This window comes from Aptenodytes patagonicus, chromosome 1 (genome assembly GCF_965638725.1).
Source record: "Aptenodytes patagonicus chromosome 1, bAptPat1.pri.cur, whole genome shotgun sequence".
NCBI classification, from domain to species: domain Eukaryota; kingdom Metazoa; phylum Chordata; class Aves; order Sphenisciformes; family Spheniscidae; genus Aptenodytes; species Aptenodytes patagonicus.
The window spans coordinates 204150157-204170325 of NC_134949.1; the positions used below are offsets into that span (position 1 = coordinate 204150157).

A 20169-nucleotide genomic window follows, 5' to 3' on the forward strand; every position below is an offset into this window, starting at 1 on the left:
ATCCTTGATGTTCTCAGTTGGCTCTGTTCAGGCATAGTTTGAATACATCCCTCTTACCCAGTGACTCCTAGCTTCACAGCTGCATACTTGCTTATCAGTTATCAGGAGATCTGTACATGTTACTTCCAGCCCTTGGAGGGGCATGTGCAATACTTTCGGACCTACAGTCTGTCCCTGCAACACTCAACCTGAAATAGCTTCTATTTCTTGCCAGCAATGACCTGGCAGCTGTACTCCACGTAGGGTGTGCCCTCTTGATATTGTCCTCAATAGGCTTGCTCTGCAATATAGTATCAAATGCTTTAGCAGGGGGTGGTACGTGCTACTGTGACATCCAGGATCATCCCCAAGGAGGGAATTTGCAGCTGAGAGGGTTGCAAACCTTTCTCCTCTCTCTTGCTGCAGAAGCACAGAAATACCCTGTTGGCTAGCGCCAAATGAACAACTTCCCTGCAGCAAGCACGTCTGGAAAATGGGAGGAAGCCAAAGCTTTGGTCCCTGTCCAGACCTTCTGCAGCAGTGGGCCAATAGCCATCTGTGTCACTGGTTTCAGTGGATAGCCTGTCACCTAGGTCACCGCCTGACCCCTGATTAACTGAGCTGTTTTGCCAACATGCAGACATATGTGCTGGCAGAGTGGTCTGCCAGATTCAACATTTTGTTATGTACAGCAGCAGGCTTCTTGTGCCAGCCAGCACCATCAAGGCAGCAGAGGTTGCTCCTGGAATAGATGGGAGCAGACGGCAGCTACAAGAAGTCTTCATGGTGGGATTCATGTGTGTGTGTGTGTGCAAGGCAGATGCTTGTATCTGAGTTAGTCACTCAGATTCCCTTTATTGTCAGTGGTCAGAAACAACAGTTCATCCCATCCTAAGGCAGATCCCTGCATATGGTGAGCTGAGCGCTTGTTTAGCTCCGCTGACTATGAAGAGAGCCTGTGGTGACTAGATCCTCTGTAGGCATCCTCACTATGGACACCTAAAGTTAGGGGAGATCTGCCCCATTTCTTCTGTCCTCACTAGATTATCCAGGAACTTTGCAGTCATTCATGGGCTTTGTCCTTGCAGAATTCCCATGAGGTGGAGGGAAAGTGTCACCACCTATACAGATAAATAGTGGGTTACTGGGTAAATGACAAGTTTTGTGTGGGACCACCGAGAAAATCTGTTTCCATTCAGATGTTGAAACCAAGCCCTTTAAGACCTAGCTCTAGGTTCTTTCCACTGGACTATTCTTACTCTTGGTGTCACTAAACTGAAGAAGTCCTTTTGGGTCTACACGAAGTAATATGTTTTTTCTTGTTTTCTTACCAAAACAAAATTCTGCAGAAAAAATTTGCTTGGAGGGAATTAAAAGTTTCACTCAACACTAAAGAGGATCTTTTGGGTTTAGTTGTGGGATTTCTTATATCATTACTATTACTATTATTATTAATATTGATCATAACCAATAAGGGTGAGAAGCAGTCACCTAAATTTAACCATTTGAAATTTACTTCCCTGGTCTGTCTTAATACTCTAGGCTTCCTCTATAATGAACAGAACCAAACAATCATCCCCGAAGGGTGGTTCATCTCTTCCCTACACAGATGGCTAAAGCTGATGGCTGCATCAGCTTCTGGAAATACTTTGCTCTTGCCACTGACTCCTTGAGACGTTGGTTAGTTCAGGCTAGTGTATAACCCTTAGATGGCTGAAGTCAGGTCAGCTGAAACTTATTCTAGATAGAGTTAATTATAGTCTTGAAATCCCTTTTTATTTGTTCTTTCAGGTTTTGGCTAAAACAACAAAACTATTCACGTGTAAAAAATTTCTCTCAGTTTTAAATATAACAGGGTCTACTGGGAGGAAGTTGAGTGCCTAACTCTTTTTATGGGTTTTATTGCGAGTAAGAGGATGCTGAGCAAGGAGGAATAGTCAAAGAACATCAACACATGAAGTACATCCAGTAATGGATGTTATTTCAATGGAAAGTAACAAGAAGTGCTAAAGCTCAGCAGGACCAGTTCTTTGCCATTTCACATTGACTTTATTTTGCATTTACAGAAGGGGCCACAGCAAGTGAGTACAAGGCACTGATGACTGAGCTGAAAATCCTGATCCACATTGGTCATCATCTCAATATTGTGAATTTGTTGGGAGCTTGCACAAAAAATGGAGGTAAAAAAACCTGCACTGCACTGATAATGGGTTTGGATCACCTCCCAGTAACAGTCAGTTGGCCGTGTCCTTTTTCATCCAGAGGTCAAGTTATTAACTTGAAATATTTGAGCTCATCCTGTGGTTGGTGAAAAAAAGAGGAAGAGAAAAACAGATTTTTAGTCATTTAATGAAGTGATTAAACATTTTCTCTACTTAAACTTTCTTTTAGTATTAACATGAGAGGTGTGAATTTAGGACCATGCCACTTGTTGTTCTTTCTCTCACTCACTTCACTGCTCAAGCTCAAGTTAAACATGATCTGAAAAGGCTGGGAACAGGGGATATCGGCTGTTGGCCCTGAACAATAAATCACAAGGCAACTGTTGTAAAATCCTTCACGATACTCCACTAAGAAAATCAAAGGGCCAGTATGAGCGTTCGTTTGTTTTAGATATGTTACCTATTTTAGTTCAACAAGCGTGTGTGGGCTGCGGGACTCCTGTCTGAACGCAGATTGCCTTAAGAGGAAACAGAGGGTTCCTCAGAAGCCAGGTTCATGACCCAGCTTTCAAAAATTAAGCCCTTCCCTAATTTCCAGAAACAGCGTTGTTTTGCTAACATGTCCAGTGTCCTTCAGGCAGCCTTCTACTTCATTAGGACATACTGTTAGTTATTCTGGACTCAAGTTATAGCTACGGGCATGAAAGACTATTCTTCTCAGAACTGACGACCCCTTGTATTGCTTTATGCTGCTAAAAATGCACTTTCCTTTTGCCCAGGGCCTCTGATGGTGATTGTTGAATACTGCAAGTATGGGAATTTATCAAACTACCTGAAGAGCAAGAGGAATTTTTTCTGCCCCAACAAGGTGAGGAGGCAGATGCCTCTGGTAGGGTTCATCTTACCTAATGTAAGTGTCGGTAATGTAGATGTCAGCCTCTGAGTTAGTCTGCTTAGACTCTCTTCTATCAAAGGAGAGAAACTGCTTTTGGGTGCAGTTCACCTGACCTGTTTTAATGTTTGGTGTGGGATGTGCTGTGCTCATTTTTCTCCCCTAACTGTGCAAGGAGACTGCTGTGAGTAATTTGGATGGAGCCATCTACAGCGAGAGGAAGCGAATCCTATCCAAAGTGTCCCCACATGCTCTTGCCCTGCTGCTGCTGAACCCATTCCTGCTGAGCTTGGGGTCACTTCAGAGGCTGGTGTCAGCGAAGCCGAAGGAAGTGGTTTTGCCCACTGATTTTGGTACTGCTGGGAACACAACCGAGATAATGTCATTTAAAGCTCATGTTCCAAGACACCCTGATGTTCAGAGATTTGCAAGTAATCTTCTTATTGTGTGAGGAGAAGGGCTATCAAGAGGAAAAGAGATTAGAGTCTTGTCCTTACACCCCACAGCCCTCTGAATCAAATTCACGTCATGTTTCTTATTACAAACCCGAACCCAAAATGCCCACCATATCCCTGCTTGTGCTCTTTCAGCAAAATCCCCCAAAGGATTAAGGGCTCTGAAGTGGGATTTAGGACCCTGGACCCAAAACAGCAGTCCTCAAAAACCCCACTCCGCTGTGGCAAAAGCTCAGCAGCATCTCAGGGGTTTTTTGGGAGGGGTCTGCGGGAGGGCATGCTCGAGAGGACCTCCCCCTACAAAGGGCTTCAGCTGAGTCTCTGTTCCCAAGGCCATCCACGTTGGACTCTGCATGGAACACAGCAGCTGCTTCCTCCAACGTGCAATTGCTGGCATAGGAGGCTCAGCAGGGAGCATGGCTGTGTGGAGTCCACCCTGGGGGGAGTCGCTCACATCCCCCCTGGTGAGGAGCCTGCCCAGACTCCGTGCTCTGGCATCCCTGGGAAGGATGCCCGGGAGGGAGGGATGGAGCCCGGCTCTGTACCAGCATGTCACAGGACAAGAGGAAAGAGGAGAGGGGGCAAGAGCACGGCCAGGTGGCTAGGCTGCTCTCTGGGTAGCAGCGGGGAAGCATTTTCCAAGCAGTGTTGCATGTGTCCCATTAAACCATCATTGACCATAACATGAAAGCATTGGATAAAGGCATTGGGGAAGAGAGGCAGTCACTTCCAAAAGCAGCTGTATTTCAAACACAAAGTGCCCTTGCTCCTCGTTGGAAGGGCTTACAGCCCCATGCCAAGCACTGTGCAGGGACATAAAGGCAGGTGCCTTAAGCAGCCTGGGATGAAAAGCTGACGCTTTATTTTGAGAGGGCTGGGACACCTGTGCTGTGGGCACGTCCTTCTCAACTCATCCCACCATGCTCCTTCTCTGGCTACCGTAGAGAAATAGGCCCTTTCAGATGTCTCATTTCAGGCTGAGATGAACCACAGCCCAGCAGACTTGTCCATCTATGGACCCTGCAAATCCTCACCACATCAGAGGTAGCCCACCACCTGGGTTGCCCCAAAATCGTGTGCTGGTGCTCCCAAGCCACCATGTTTCTGCCCTCTGGGGATGGCAAGCTTGGTGGAGCGCAGCCCTGCCACCAACACCCACACCCGTGGGAGACGTGACTGCACGTGTCACGGACCAGCATTTTCTCCCGGCAGAAAGGCAACAGAAGTCTGACTCGGTTCCTCTCCCACCCCCTCCATCGCTCTGATGTAGCACTTCTTCTCCTCTGTCTGTTTGAAGGACTCCTCTCTGCAAGGAGAGCCAATGAAAGAGAAAAAGGATATTGAGCCAGTGGAAGGCAAAAAACAAAGGCTGGCCAGTGTCACCAGCAGCGAGAGCTTTGCAAGCTCTGGGTTCCAGGAAGATAAAAGTCTGAGTGATGTGGAGGAGGACGAGGAGGGTAGGTATTAATTCCTTCCTGTCCCTACACAGTCTGTGATATTTTTACAACATACTGTGCATCCCTGAAATTTTTTTCCTCATTTATCACCCTAATAAACATCCGTGGGAGACGCTCACAGGGTCATGTCCAGAGGGTAGAAGATTTAAAAAAAGATTATTTCCAGGGTTACTAAATCTGACAGGAAAATGTGTGATTGTTTCTTCTGACTGCTCCTTATCTTTGGGGAAAACACAGCAGCGTCCAAAGCACGGGGTATAAAGCAAGCACTATTTTTGTTTCCAGTGACAGTGGGTTGACCTTCGAATACTACTCTATGAAGACTGAATTTATGGGAGTAAAGGGTCAATGAGAGAGGGGGAAAATAACGGCTTTGTGAGCGATCTTTGTAACAAACCGCATTTTCCACCTTCGCAGATGCTGACGAGCTCTACAAGTTGCCCCTCACTATGGAGGACCTGATCTCTTACAGCTTTCAGGTGGCCAGAGGCATGGAGTTCCTCTCCTCCAGAAAGGTGAGTTTTGTGCTGGGGATTTTTCCCTGCAGAAGGATGGAATTCAGAGGTGAAATCATATCTACATTTCAGTGACACCTTCCTTGGGAGAGCTCCCAAAGGAAGAGCCGTTTTCCTCTTGGCGTTATAAATATAATGGTGTGTTTATCCAAGTCTCCATAGTCCATAAACACAGGATCATGGCTGAAGGCAGTGGGTCAAGCTCATTCATTCAGGGAAGATCTTTTGGGTGTGGTGGGGTTTTTTCTTCATTTCAACATATATTAGGGAGCTCCAAATGAATCAGCGCTTTCCCTGCAAATGTCAAGGGGCTTAAAAATTTTTCGCTTTCTGGACTTAGGAATTTTTTTTTTTAAAAAAAGAACTGCCACTGTTTACAGTAACTTCATGTAAACTACAGTCAACTTCCCTAAAAAAATAGTAAATTGATCTCTCAAATAATATAATAATTTTGAAAAGGATATGGGAGACAGTCAGGAAATTTGTGGGCAGGATTAAGGAAATGCAGTTTGATTGTGAAACTGTTTTATTATAGTGCATTCATCGTGACCTGGCAGCCAGAAACATCCTTTTATCTGAGAACAATGTCGTGAAGATCTGTGATTTTGGCCTCGCAAGAGATATTTATAAGAATCCTGACTATGTGAGAAAAGGAGATGTAAGTCAAAATGCTGTTTATTTACCCAAATGTTTATAATGTATCATTTCAAAATGTCCACCAAAATGTTCTGTGGATGTTCACATTTCCTGAACTTAAAAGAGCTTGAAAGCTGTCATGGTTTTTATGTGAAGATGAGCTATCCAGAGGCATTGTAGAGCTGGAAAGCATTTCTATCCTCAGGCATAAGGCTTGGACATGCTGTTTCACAGCTCTGCCCTGTTAATACTTTAGGTATTTTTTAGACACGTTTCTTGGCTGGCTTAGCATAACCCCCTTACTCAGTAAACTTCCTTCAAGGAAACCAGTCCCTCCGAAACAAGGTGCATGTCCCCCGGTGCACCCACGCCAGGGCCAAGCACCGCTTGTGGTGCCTCAAGCAGCTAAGCTGGACTCACTGCCTCCAGCACCTACTTGGGTTTTTTTTGCTTCTGCTGCAAATAGCAGGCAGTAAGCCCCCTGCCAGGCCTGACATGAAGGCTGGGTCAGCAAACTGTGCCTGCACCCACTGATGCTGTGGGAATTTGGTGTGGGCATTGGGGTCATGCAGAGAGTCTCCTTCTGGAGGTCTCATCCACCTGCCAGCTATTCCCTCATCCGTAAATAGCTTTCAATATTTACAGCACTACATATTAGCTGGGAAACGTTCACATAACTTGGGTACTGCTCAGGAGACCCTGAAAAGCTGCGCTGAAGGGGCTTCAAGGGGTTGCTGATATACTCCTGCAATTCAGGCTCTGAAAATTTCCCCAAGAACACCTCCAACACCATCACAGAATGATTTGCACTTGGATGTAGCGTTTTCTTCCCTGGCTCTAGGATGCTGGCAAGAGACCTCTGCTCTTGCATATCCCCACACCCCCGTAAAGAAAAGGCCTGTCACTCTGGTCACAGGTTTCCAATGTCTGGTGTTTTGTGCCACACATATTTTAAAAACAGCCTTTTACTCCAACAATTTGTTAAGAAAGTGTCTGAATGAGTATGGGTTTATCTTGACTGCCTGTAAGGAAATCCCACAGGTTCCTGTTTGAATGGTAATTATTTACATAACAATATATAGTTGATTCACCTACGATTAAATTCTTCTAGGCTTTGAAAATAATAGTCAGGTTTGTCCCTTCTACTCCAGGCTCGACTTCCTCTCAAGTGGATGGCTCCAGAATCCATATTTGATAAAATCTACAATACAAAAAGCGACGTGTGGTCCTTCGGGGTCTTGCTGTGGGAGATATTTTCCTTGGGTACGTTAACTCTGCACACTGGGAGCTGGACTCAGTGGCAGGGACTTCAGCCTGGGGAAAAACATCCATTACCTTCAACGAGCTTTTGCCAGCTCTTTAATAAGGAAAGACCTAAATCAGGCAGAGGTAGGCTGTGGGGGTAGCGGGGAGAACTGTGTGTGTCACACCCCTGTGAACTGGAAATTTTGGTGCTTGTAAGGGCACTGAAAGCTGACTTGCCAGGCTGAAAGCCTTAATGGATAGGGCAGCTATCTGAGAACTTTGCCACCTATTTCTGCCATGGGCAAAGCCTACACTTCCCTCTTTTCCCTGTAGAAATCCTCGGTAGAGGTGCAGGGCAGCACGGCCGGAGCAGTTGTGGTGCTTTGTCTGACTGATGGCGCAAACCAGGAAAATTGGGCAAATTTTTAAGTGTTTTTATTAAATGTGGAACCCTGTGGGATAACACAGAGCTGTGGGCCTGGGTCGGCAGCTGCCAGGGACCGAGGCATTGCTTCCTGTGCCACAGATAGGATTCAAGACACCAAGTGCCATGGGCTGGGTGCTCCCTCAAAAGCTTCTCACTTCTCTTGTGGGAGCAAGGGAGCTGAACACACACAGAGGTCTTTGCATGTCTCAGACTGTGTCACCCCCATTTCCAGACTGAGACCAGGCGGTCACCCCAGCCCGGGAGGGACCCAGCGCCCCCCCTCACCCAGACCGCTGGACGCAGCAGGCGAGCAAGCATTCGCACAGATGCTGCAGGATGAACTAGAGCATGCAATCCGAAATTAAAACCCACTGAAGCTTTTTTTCCCCTTTCTTTCACGTGGAAAAGACAGGATACAAGATGTACACTGAGCAGGAACAACAATGACCGTCAGAATAGAAGAATCTTAATTGGGTTCAACATAGAGGCTGACAAAAGAGGCGAACAGCAGAGGAAACAATACTATACAATTCTCAGGACAATCAATCATCTATTAGTTTAAATACGTGTTGTTGGTCAGCCTGCCAACTCTTGTGATTTTATGGTCAGCCTCATAATACCTGCTATTTTTTTCTTAAAGCCCCAGCTCCCTGAACCTGGTGACTGTCTGACTTTCAGAGAGGTGGTTTGGTTTTTTCTTTCGTTTTCCCTTTTCCTGATGTTTTCTTATCTACAGAAAAAAGGCCAACAGCACGATCAGGCTGCCCCTTGAAACCACAGAAACAGAGAAATAATGCAAATGTACTCTGATCTGATTTAAAACCATGATTCTATTATTTTCAAGGTGGTTCTGAACATTTGGGGTTTGTTACTACTCTGCTTACTAGAATTTGGCATGGTCCAAACCATAGAGAGATCAGACTTGGCTGTTCTTGAGGGATTCTTTTCAAGTCAAATTCACGTGTACTTTTTGCATTCAGGCCAGGTAAGCACCACCAATAGTGTCAGGTTTGATCCTGCCCCCCTCCAAGGACTGGGGCTTGGAGCACTGTCAGCAGCAGTTCCCTGCCTGTGGCAGCTGGCAGGAGCCAGACCCCGCAGGGGGGGATGCCCCCGGGCTCCCAGCTCTGCACACCCCGAGTGTTTTGGGGGGATGCGTAGGACCAAGGCTAGGTCACAGGTACCCAGCTCAGGGGATGTGTAAGACTGTTCTCCCAATGTCGTCCCCAGGTGCCTCTCCTTACCCCGGAGTCCAAATAGATGAGGATTTCTGCAGCAGACTAAAGGAAGGCACACGAATGCGAGCCCCGGAGCAAGCAACCGAGGAGATGTAAGATGCCTTTCTCTGCTTGTGTTGTGTACTGCTGCCCTCCTGGGCTGCCTCGCAAATGATGTACAAGTCTCTGCAAAAACTACCCTGTGCCAACATAAGGAAAAACAACCCGATGCTGCCTCATATCTTCTTGCTGTCAACAGCATCTTTTTGCATCCCCCCCACCCTTGGTTCTCTGGCCCTCCCATGGGGTAGGAGAGGGTGAGGAGGGACGTGGACCCGATCCCAGGGCACCACAAGGGCTGGGCTCCAAGGGGAGCTGAGCAAGCAGCCCTGAGGAGGAAGGTCAGTCATTCCTCTCCAGGTTTAATATTTAGCGATGTGCACACAGATAAGTGCTGGAGGAATGTGAAATTATTAACGTCGTCTTGACTTAGGAAGCTACAGCGGAGGCTTCCTCGCAAACACTCGCTTGATGAGGGTCCACCCTTTCCCGGAGACGGTGTCTGATGGCAGAGGAAGGTGACGGGGACCCAGAGCCTCCCAGCCCATGTCGCCTGCGGGGTTTGTCTGAGCCCTTCCACCACGACGTTGGCTGTCACTCCCCAGTCCCCTGCCTTCAGGTGCAGCCTCCAGCTGCTGCTGCATGGCCAACACCTTTTTGGAGGCCTGGGGGGGGTCCAAGTGAGACCCTGAGTTTGCAGCCCCTCTGCCCTGGGAGGGGTACAGAGTGCCCTGCCCAGGGAGGCATCTGCAGCACGCCGAACACACACCCCGTGGCACAAATCATTCAGGAGCATGAACATATCCAGGGTATTTTACCTCTGGAGGCAAAATCAAGTACGTGTAGGTGTCTTTGGTGCCTTTTTCAGTGCTACGTCATGACTCTAAATAGCAACACTTACCAAAAAATAGTTCTGGAAGAAGAAAAAGGATGCAAGCCAGCCATGCCTATCTGGGAGTATTACCCATTGGCTAATTTTATTATCCTAGTGTCAGTAGATAAGAGCTTTTTTTTTTTTTCTCTCTTCCACATATTTTATTGCAGGAAGGAAAGCTCGACTTGACCAATACGAGGAAGTGACACATTCATAGCAGTCATCTTAGGATGCCTTAACTTAAACATTGACAGTTAATAGATGCTTAATACAAAGGTTTAATGCTTAATTAGGAAGAAAAAAAGAAAGTATGACTAGTTGGCTAAATTATTCTTTTGATATGGTCTTCCCAGTGTCTTGCAGAAAGAAGGTTTTTTTTTTCCTTTTTCTGTGGAAAGTTTACTCTTTTACTTTTAGTAAGAAGCCTCGGTGGTGTTGGAGAATATCTTTGTAAATCAGGCGGGCTCAGGAGTTAACTCTATCAATGGCAAGCTGCCAGAGACTGCACTGCCTTGGATCAAACTGAGCTGTAACCCCACCATGTGCTCATTTTGGTTTTGTCCTCACAGCTACCAAATCATGCTGGACTGCTGGCGAAGCAATCCCAATGACAGACCACGGTTCTCCGAGCTGGTGAAAAAGCTGGGTGACCTGCTGCAAGCAAACGTCCAGCAGGTATTAACGTCACGACCACGTGCTGTGACTGAGGCAGGGGCGACCAGCCACATGGTCCCAGGAATAACGCTTTAATTTCTTGTGTGCATTTAGGAAGGCAAAGACTACATACCCCTCAATACTATATTTACAACAGAAAGTGGGTTTCCCCCTGCATCCGATCCTTTGTGCAATGAAAATTTTTCTGTTACAAGCTCAAGTTGCGGAAGCACTGAAAACGTCAGGTGAGAGAAGCAAGATCAGTTGAGATTTTTGTTGGGTATTGTAGCTTGCTGCACAGCCTGGTTTGGACCTGGGTGGGAGAAAACACCCAGAGACACCCCACATGGTCTGAGTGTCCCACCAGCCACTGAGCCACCTCCGCCAGGATCCCATTGGGCTGGGACGGCCTGTTGGGGTGTTTCTGCCCAGGCAGACCATCAGGTCACCGGTCTCGGGCACTGTGAGAGGGGCAGCTGTGTGCACCCCAGGGCTGGGGAATGAGGTTTGGGTGGGGTTGGGTTAACAAGTCCCTTTTGTGTAAACTACCTCGGTGACAGTTAGGCAACTGCTTAAAGAAACAGAAATATCCAGCGCTTCCTGCTTATGCACGTCACACTCTCACCAAAACTTGCCCTGCTTTTCTTGTTGAACAGATACATAAACACTTTCAAAATCAAACCACCCCAGTGCATAAAGACATTTGAAGAGCTTCCCATCAAGGAAACACTTGTATTTAATGTAAGTGACTCTTGGGCCAAATGATATGCCATTTATTTTGTTTTATTTGCGTGACATATACAGAGAGACTCAAGAAGGGGTTTTACTGCTTTGTCAGGTCTACTGATAGGAGGTGCAAGATTAGCTGTGCTTGCAGCATGGTGTTAACCCATGTCCTACAAATTGGGGACAGTAGAACCTTGCTGACCATGCAATGGGCTGCAGACACTCCTTACCTGATAAGAAATGGCCAGTGCCAATAGCACTGCAAGGTACAGCTGCCAGAGTCCCATCTGAGTCCCACTGGTGTGGGAGAGCCACTTAAAAGGCTTCGGGGAGACCTTACTGCAGCCTATCAGTACTTAAAGGGGGCTTATAAAAAAGATGGCGGCAAACTTTTTAGCAGGGCCTGTTGTGACAGGACAAGGGGGAATGGCTTTAAACTAAAGGGGGGCAGATTTAGACTAGATAGAAGGAAGACATTTTTTACGCTGAGGGTGATGAAACGCTGGCACAGGTTGCCCAGAGAGGTGGTGGATGCCCCATCCCTGGAAACATTCAAGGTCAGGTTGGACGGGGCTCTGAGTGACCTGATCTAGTTGAAGCTGTCCCTGCCCACAACAGGGGGGTTGGACTAGATGACCTTTAGAGGTCCCTTCCAACCCAAACTATTCTGTGATTCTATGATTCTATAAAATCCCTTGGATCTGTGTTTTCATCTGAATAGTAGTGCACAAATGAGAATCGTGGGTCACATTTCCATCAGAAGTTCCTGGTATGAACAAGTCCTGTTATCTGGCGGACAAGGTGGGGAAATGTCTACTAACGGGGCACACATACTGTCCTGGTGGGGGTGGGCATGGGTGAGAGGCTGGGGGAAGCTTTTAGTGACCCAGTTGTATGCATTAAGCAGTGGAAGGCGGGAAAGGCACAGTGGTGCTCTCAAGGCTGAACTAGTGGCTGCCCAGAACCTCACCTTGCGTGTAGACACCTTTCTTTTAACACTCTCTATCTGCATTAATAGCATGTGTTTGCTGCACCCCAAAGCAAAGACAGTTTGGAAAGGCAACATTAAATACCTGGGCATTGTGGCACCTCGAGCAGCATGGAGCAGCTGTCTCCTAGAGCTCTCTGAGTATAAATGACCAAACCGATGATGAAAATCGGACCAAAGAGGAATTGAGCCCATTGTAAAAGTAACTTTCTACTGTTAACGCCTAATAGGGTTGTGTCTTTCTTTTTTCTTCAAGGATTACCAAGCAGACAGTGGGATGGTGCTGGCTCCAGAAGAACTGAAACGCTTCACATGGACAGGCAGCAAGCAGAAACGGACACTCTTTGGGTCTGTATTTTATGTTCCCTTCTTCTCCGTCACATTTGAGAAGGCAAAGGAGGATTCAAGGTCCTTGTGCTAAATCAGGCCTAGTGAAAGTAGCTGAGGTGTCCCCAGTCCCTGCAAACACTCTTGCTGAGGTGTGTCCTGCTCAGTTGAGTCGGCAGTCAATCAGCTCCCACACCTAACCCTCCATATGCCTTCAAGGAAACAAATAACCCCCAGCCCCTTCGATGCACATTGCCAATATGATTTATTAGCACTCTATTGATCAGCCTCATCCTCAATGTAATGCCAGGCTGGACAAGTGAGTACCAGAGAGCACTGAACCAAGGTAGAGGTGGGTAACTATAGGAAACGAGCCCTTGGGGGGGGGGGGGGAGGAGGAACGTGTGGCTATGAAGAATTTGCAGTTGTTTCTGCAAGTCCCCAAGGGCACCCCAGCTGGGACAAGGCTCCCTGTGCTTGTTTTTGCCCTTCTTTTCCATGACTCAGCTAAGCACGGCCCATTTAACACCCATGGGCTCAGGATGCTAAAGTGGCAACTTTACAATAGATGGATGTGAGGGCCTCACTTCTCTTCCTGCCTTTAAGCACTTTAATATATTGGCCACCTTCCTCCACCTAATTCCTGACAGCTGCCCAAGCAGGGAACTAGGGCTACTCTAAGAAATACATTGCACTGACATGAACTCTCTGTAAATGGGAAATGTTTATTTTCTCAATGGCGGCAGTGTCTTAGTTCCCAGCTGCTGCGAAGCTGGCAGGGTCTGTGGCTGGTTTCAGCTCGCTGCTCTCAGCCAGCCCAGGGACTGCCCAGACCCAACCCATCGTTCATCTTACACTGGCAGGAGGTCAAGGCCATCCCGCCATCCTGCCTGCGCTGAACTTGTCAGTGACTTGCAGCTGGGCAGGCTGGGAGGTGTAGTATTGTCTTGATGAACAATTGGAGCTGGCTGAAACGTGCGGTCAAGGCAGAGAGGACTTGCTTCGACAAAAATTCCAGTGACTAATAGGGCGTTGGTTAAACACACAGAAATACATGTACGAGAGTGAGCACGCTCACACGGCCAAAATACATGGTGTGCAGGGCAAACGTGCTGCTGGCAGGAGTCTGCAATGGATCACTGCTCACGTGTGGCAAAGCCGGGGTGATTCAAGCCACTCCAAACAAGTGCTGGAAAACCCTTTCTCCTGCCCTGACCACTCACATTTCAGAAAAGAGGCTTGTGAGCAATTTTATGGTACTTTGATTTTATTGAGACAGTTTTCCATACTCTCTTTTGAGGAGCCAGGTATTACAGAGCTCGGAATGTGTGTGGATATTAGAGGGCTCCAAAGGATGCAATGTTTCCTAGAAGTGTTTTAAACCATTTTTTTCTTTGTGTAAATGTGACATTTCTGAAGGCTGCTGTCAGCCACAGAGACAACATGGCAACCTCCCCAAATGAAATATATGAAATGCCTTTTTCTTTGCATGGCACAGAATACATGGAGTGTACCCCAAGCATCCCTCCGGAACTGCTTTAAGGAGCATTTTCAGCTGCAGAAGGAAAAGGAATGCTTGGATGGGAAAAAAAACTGAATCAACAGTGGCTGTTAGAACATAAATCCTCGGGGAAACAGAGCAGTTGGCTGAGAACATACAAGGTCATCTGGGCTGCAAGCTAAACAAGGGGTACTGTAGCGTTATGCCAAAAAGCACTCATGTATGTGAATGCATGCAGTGACCCTTTAGTCTGCACACATTCCTAAAAGTGGTAGCTTCTTAGCTAAGCATCCTTTACTTAGGCTAAAATTGGAGCAGTAAATAAATACCCTTGAAAGTTGTACTGAACACCGGACAAGGTGGAGCCCAGAGGGGTTTGACACGTGTAAGCTGTTCTAACCAGATGCACAGTCCTGCTTCTTCCCTTGCATCTCAAGCACCCTGCTCTGTGGTCCTGCCCCCTCTCTTGTGCTGACATTTCTGCTTGGCTTGCCTTGCAGAGAGCTGGTTCAGGTCACTGGATTATCAGAAGAACAGCCCCAGAATAGTTTCTGAGCGAGCAGTAGCAGCTCACCATCAGGGCAGCTGGTGCCAGTACCAGGCTGAGGAAGGGGTCACCCCCCTTTTAGCAGCAGCTTACAGTTAGATCACCTTCAGTAACGCCTAACTACTCCCAGAGCACTTACCATCACACTGTGAACCTCAACACTGCAGTTTAGGACACAGATGCAGACAAATGCACTTGCACCAGCGGGTGGGTCCTGAGCCGAGGCTGAGGGTGCTGTGGGGCCGTGCCCTTGCTGCTCCCCGCTTGCCTGCAGGTTGGGGCAGGCTGGCCTGCCTTTCCCTGGGCTCCTGCGTTTCCCTGCTGCCCAGGGCAGAATGATTGGGCTCGGTGTGTTTTTTTTCTCAGTTCGAAGCATCTTATCGCGCTCTACAACTACCTGAAAGGAGGTTGTAGCGAGGTGGGTGTCGGTCTCTTCTCCCAAGTAACAAGTGACAGGACCAGAGGAAATGGCCTCAAGTTGCGCCAAGGAAGGTTTAGATTGGACACGAGGAAACATTTCTTCACTGAAAGAGTGGTTAAATATTGGAACAGGCTGCCCAGGGAAGTGGTTGAGTCCCCATCCCTGGAAGTATTTAAAAGACGTGTAGATGAGGCGCTTAGGGAGATGGTTTAGTGGGCATGGTGGTGTTGGGTTGCTGGTTGGACTCGATGATCTTAGAGGTCTTTTCCAACCTTAATGATTCTATGATTCTATGAAATTGCATGCAAGCCAGCCAGTTGGGGTGGTGCTTTCAGACCAGCACAAGGGTGTATGCGTGCCCTGGAGCGTGGCATTAGAGGATTCAGACTTGGCGGGGCCACATCTGCCGTGACAGTGCTGAAGGACTACATAGGGTGGAAGGAGCCAAACACAGTGCATCCTACCTGCCCCCAGAAGTGCACCCAGGGTTTGTTTCAGAAGAAACTAATCAGTTGACTCCAGGAGAGAGACAGTGCATGCACTGGTGCTTACTCAGCGTGACCAACCCGAGAGCCAGGCCCAGGGGAGAGCAGAGCAGGGAGCCAGCTTACCTGACAGTGCAGGGGTACCCCACTGACCCAGGTGAGTCCCCTCCCCTCCGGCTTCCACTGCTGTAGAGGGAAAGGCACCAACATGCAAAGCTTACCCTTGGTTTCACTATAGGAAATGAGCATCAGTCCAAACCCTGGTGAGCCCGTCAGGCCCAGGTAGTGGCCAGGAGCACAACAGAAATGGTTGCTACGTGTCTTGGACTTGCTATTGACATCGAGATGAAAGTAAGCGATACTGTGAACAGCATAGAGATGTCTTTCCTAATGTAAGGCCTCAGATAACAAGATCCCAATAGAAAGGTTTGGGGGCAGAGAAAGAACAAGCCTCTGAGCTCTGCTCCTTTGCAAGTGGAAAGGATCCCAACTGCAACTCTGCTCTAGTTTTTCAGTACTGGTGAAAAAGCACAACTCAAGTAAGCCAAAATCCTCGGGCTGGAGCAAACCCTTGAGTCAAAGCAAATTGCTAAGCTAGAACAACAGTGAGAACTCCCCCACTTGTGAGCTGGAACAAGCATCTCAAGAGCCGCAGCCAGCCTCTAATCTCACTCCATTCTTGAATCTGTCAGGAATTCCAAAAAATTATCCCAATTAAAAACCAACTAGACACAGTTTCTAATTTACATTCCTAGAGTGGAAAGAAGATAGTCCACAGCTAGAGAAGCCTTTACTGACTGTAAGCTCAGTCTCAAAATGAAGCCTGACTATGGATGTCAAAACCCCATGGGTTCCCTCAAAGCTCTCTGTGGGAGTGCATGCCCAGGTACAGCAGTGCACTCAAGGTAAAATTAATAGATGCAGCTCTTCTGGTATAAAGGTTTATTAATTAAAGTAGAAGCCAAGTCTAGCTCACAAGAAAATTCTCGTGATGCAAAAGCCTGATGATGAATGAAAGGATCAAAGCATGATGATTTTAAGGCTCATAACTTCACATGCACACTCCACTTTTGCTAGCCCACTGCTCTCTCAGACTCACAATTACAATGTAAATCACAGAAGCGTTTCTCTTTAAACCCATCACAAAAAGTCCACTGAGTCTGTGACTAACCTTGTCACATTATGGAAATTATCCCAAGGCAATTACTTCTCCATCTGCCAACAGATGCAATATAGAACTATGGGATGCATCTGCAATCCTCATCGTGAGGGCTCCTCCTCATGAACTCCATCCACCTACAAACAAATATAATGGGGTGGTCTTCTTGGGAGGACCCTCCAATTTCCTTCAGTAGGACAAAAGACAGAGACCACACTCCTTAAAAAGCACACAGGCTTGTGAATTAAAGATTCAAGAAACTGTGACATCTAAGAGAAACTGTTACTTCTCCATTTCCTAATCAGGAAAGGCCCTGTGCTACCAGTTCTCTACTCTACTTAAAGATCTAATAGCGCAAATTAAAATGAAAAGCAAAACCCTGGGCTCCAAAAGCCTCAACGGATGTTCTGACTGTCTTCTCTGGAATTCAAGACTAGGGCTGCCAACGTTCCTGACCTTATAAACAGAGAGGGGTGGAGTGTCCATGAACTTATAAAAATACAGGGGAGGGAATCTAATTTTAGGCATTGCGGTCCAACATATGTTTACATTAGTATTTCTCAGGTAATCAATGAAGAAAAATGCTCTGGCTTGTCCTTTGTCTACAGAGAAATCTTTGGTATCTAAGTTCAATGGTGTGAAAATTCTCTTTGCCTTAACTATCTTCATTACTGAAAGAGCCCTTTTAAGCACTGCACTCTCTGAATACAGGTGAGAAAGTGCTGCAAGGCAAACAGTGTCTTTAAGAGTGGCTCAGCTGAGAAGACATTAAACCCCTCTTGTAAAGGGCATCCTATAAAAGGCAGCCTACAGGATAACTGGTCCTTTGCGGGACAGGAAAACTCTAATTCAAACCAGCAGTTCACGTCTGCTGCCAAGAGAAGCCTAAGAGAAGAGATACCCAGACCTTGTGCCCTTCCTCACAAACATCAGCCATTTATCTTAAAAATTCATCCCAGCATTAGGCTCTGGGAACGCCTACACTAGTAGCTTTCTGCTTTTGCCCTAAAGGCTTGAGACCTTTCATTACTTCATTCCTGCTCAAAAAAACCCAGTTCCCTTAGGAAGAACATTTAAGCGTGGGGACCCTATGGGGATGCACAGCACAGCCCAGCAGCAGCACAGATGCCAGACACTACTTTGCCCTGCAATGAAGTTTTACTCCCTGGCACCTGCCACAAATGAGCAATTAGACCTTAGGCTAAGCAACCAAGTACTCCCCATGCTTGCCAAGACTCTAATACTTACAATGAACACAAGCACCTTAATAGTGATGTTCGGTCACAGCATCTCTGTTCAGTACGGGACTCGAGGGGGACACAGGAGGGCTCTTTCAGTCCTCCCTTCTGCTCTCCCATTGAGCAATCCCATCTGCATCAATGCCAGCCCCATCATCTAAGAATAAACAAAGCTGCTTCTTGTGAAGTGGCTTTGCTCAAGCCATTAAAACAAACGCCCGTGCATGTTAAATACACTAACTGTGATGCTGCTCTGTTACAGCGTGAAAGGTGCCAGCAGGAGCAAGGAGTCAGTGCTTTCTGGAATAACCAAGCCAAGAAGCTTCTGCAGCTTCAGCTGTGACCAGCTCAGTGACTCCAAGCGAAGATATACATATGGTAACACGGTGCTGGAGAAAATGAAAATTTCTCCCCCTCCCGACTACAACTCCGTTGTCCTTTATTCTCAGCCACCCATTTAAGTACTTCTAGACCAAGATTTAAATATGCATTTAATCCAAAAAGGTTCTTCTGAAACACTGTCAGTTTAAAAACTTTGACCCAAATAATTTTAATTATCCTAAAATTTAAAAAGATATCATTGGCTTAATCTCAGTGATCTGCTTTTCTACAGACTGCAACAAGCATACACAAAATATAGCAAAATACTAATGCTTAGGCCTTGACTTTCCCAAATGCTGAACACCAACAGCTGCCACTAAAATTGCCCAGTGCTTCTGAAAACCTGGATGGTCATAATTACAGAGAAAACCAGTTCACTGTTTGGTCCCTGGCAGCAGGATGGTATTTCATGCTCTAGTCACCCAGCCTCTGCTCGGACTCGGGTGCAGCACCGGGTCCTGGTCGGGAGAGGCAACTGGGAGCCTTCGGGAGCTCGCATCAGGCACTGAGGGATTTGCACCCTATTGCTGGGGCCTGCGTAGCACTGGAAAATAAAGGATTCTTTGAGAAGAGAGAAACAAGAAACAGACCACGCTCTACAGTTTTTAGTGAAAACTCTACTTTGAGAAACTTGAGGAAAGGCTAATGCTCTGGGGAAGCTGAATTAGCTAGCTGGGGATGGGGCATTATACGGCTCTTACTGCTTCGGATGGCAAACGCAGCAAGGAGTTTTGCGAGGCAAGAATTTCAAATTTGTGTTGCAAAACACAAATAGTAAGGACAGAGGAGAACTAAGACCAGAGCCATGGCTGCAACAACAGAGAATACAGATCAATTTAGTTTGGACAAGCCTGCTGAAATCAAGTATATATTCTTGATTATATATATATATAAATTCAAAGTTTTGCACTTTGTCAGTATGCCAACACACACACACTGGAACCAAACCTCAAGCCAGGTATGTTAAAGCCAAGCTCTGCCCACAAAACCTCATGGACTTTCTAACACTGCACTGATTATATTTTATTTACGGGAATCTGTCTGAAAGGACAGGATGGCTACTAAACTGCATATACTTTAAATTAATTGTTCACTAGAGAGTTTGAAGAGATTAGTTAGAAATGACAAGGCAATCTCCTTGAAAAGTTAGGGCAGCTTTTCTATGAAGACAGTTGAATTTCCAGGTTAGTTACCAGTATATATGTACAGGAATAAAAATGTATCATTCATTTGCAACAGACTCTTGTATAGCATCTCAGAAAGGGCATGAATGTTCTTTGTTCGAGAAGTGTAAGGATGCACCATCCCCTTTCACCTCTGAATGCCACATTAAAATGAGTTGGCCATTAACACAGTAGCGCTGACATCTTCCAAATCAACAGCTACTGCCCAATCTCAGCTTCTCGTGGTCCACTATAAATATATATTAACAAAAAAGCTACATATAATATGGTTCTGACCTCTTAAAACTCAGCTTAGGAGCTATGACTTTAACCCACTAACAGACTTAAAGGCAAATGACCTTTTGCGTACTTGCAAAGAAAAATGTTCTTGGATATTCAAGTAAAAGAAATATGTACCGCTACTTCCAAGCTAAGTATCAATTCTAGATCTTCCTGGTCAAGAGATCATCAGTTTTAAGTATCTATTGCCCTGTCCTTTGCTGGTAAAGTATATTTGATCTTGATCAAAACAAAAGGAAGTTTTAAGAACCATTTCTTAACTCCAATTGAGCAAAAACAGTTATGGGATGATGCATCTCAAAGGAAATGTTTGCACAATGTAAATATATAAATATGCTTTTTGGGCATAAATATTTAAAA

The 20169-nt window shown here is 46.5% G+C and overlaps 1 protein-coding gene across 1 annotated transcript in view; it reads left to right on the forward strand.

Annotated features, from left to right (window-relative positions):
* The window catches only part of FLT1 (fms related receptor tyrosine kinase 1), a 115290-nt gene extending 96054 nt beyond the window's left edge, over nucleotides 1–19236 (forward strand). The window contains exons 19-30 of the mRNA XM_076364319.1: nucleotides 2046–2159; nucleotides 2921–3009; nucleotides 4786–4945; nucleotides 5363–5460; nucleotides 5996–6118; nucleotides 7248–7359; nucleotides 8999–9098; nucleotides 10489–10594; nucleotides 10688–10818; nucleotides 11230–11314; nucleotides 12544–12635; nucleotides 18228–19236. Of these exons, the coding sequence (XP_076220434.1) occupies nucleotides 2046–2159; nucleotides 2921–3009; nucleotides 4786–4945; nucleotides 5363–5460; nucleotides 5996–6118; nucleotides 7248–7359; nucleotides 8999–9098; nucleotides 10489–10594; nucleotides 10688–10818; nucleotides 11230–11314; nucleotides 12544–12635; nucleotides 18228–18426 (1409 nt within the window). The 3' untranslated portion in view covers nucleotides 18427–19236. The remainder of the gene's footprint in view (nucleotides 1–2045; nucleotides 2160–2920; nucleotides 3010–4785; nucleotides 4946–5362; nucleotides 5461–5995; nucleotides 6119–7247; nucleotides 7360–8998; nucleotides 9099–10488; nucleotides 10595–10687; nucleotides 10819–11229; nucleotides 11315–12543; nucleotides 12636–18227) is intronic.
* Nucleotides 19237–20169: the final 933 nt, after the last annotated feature.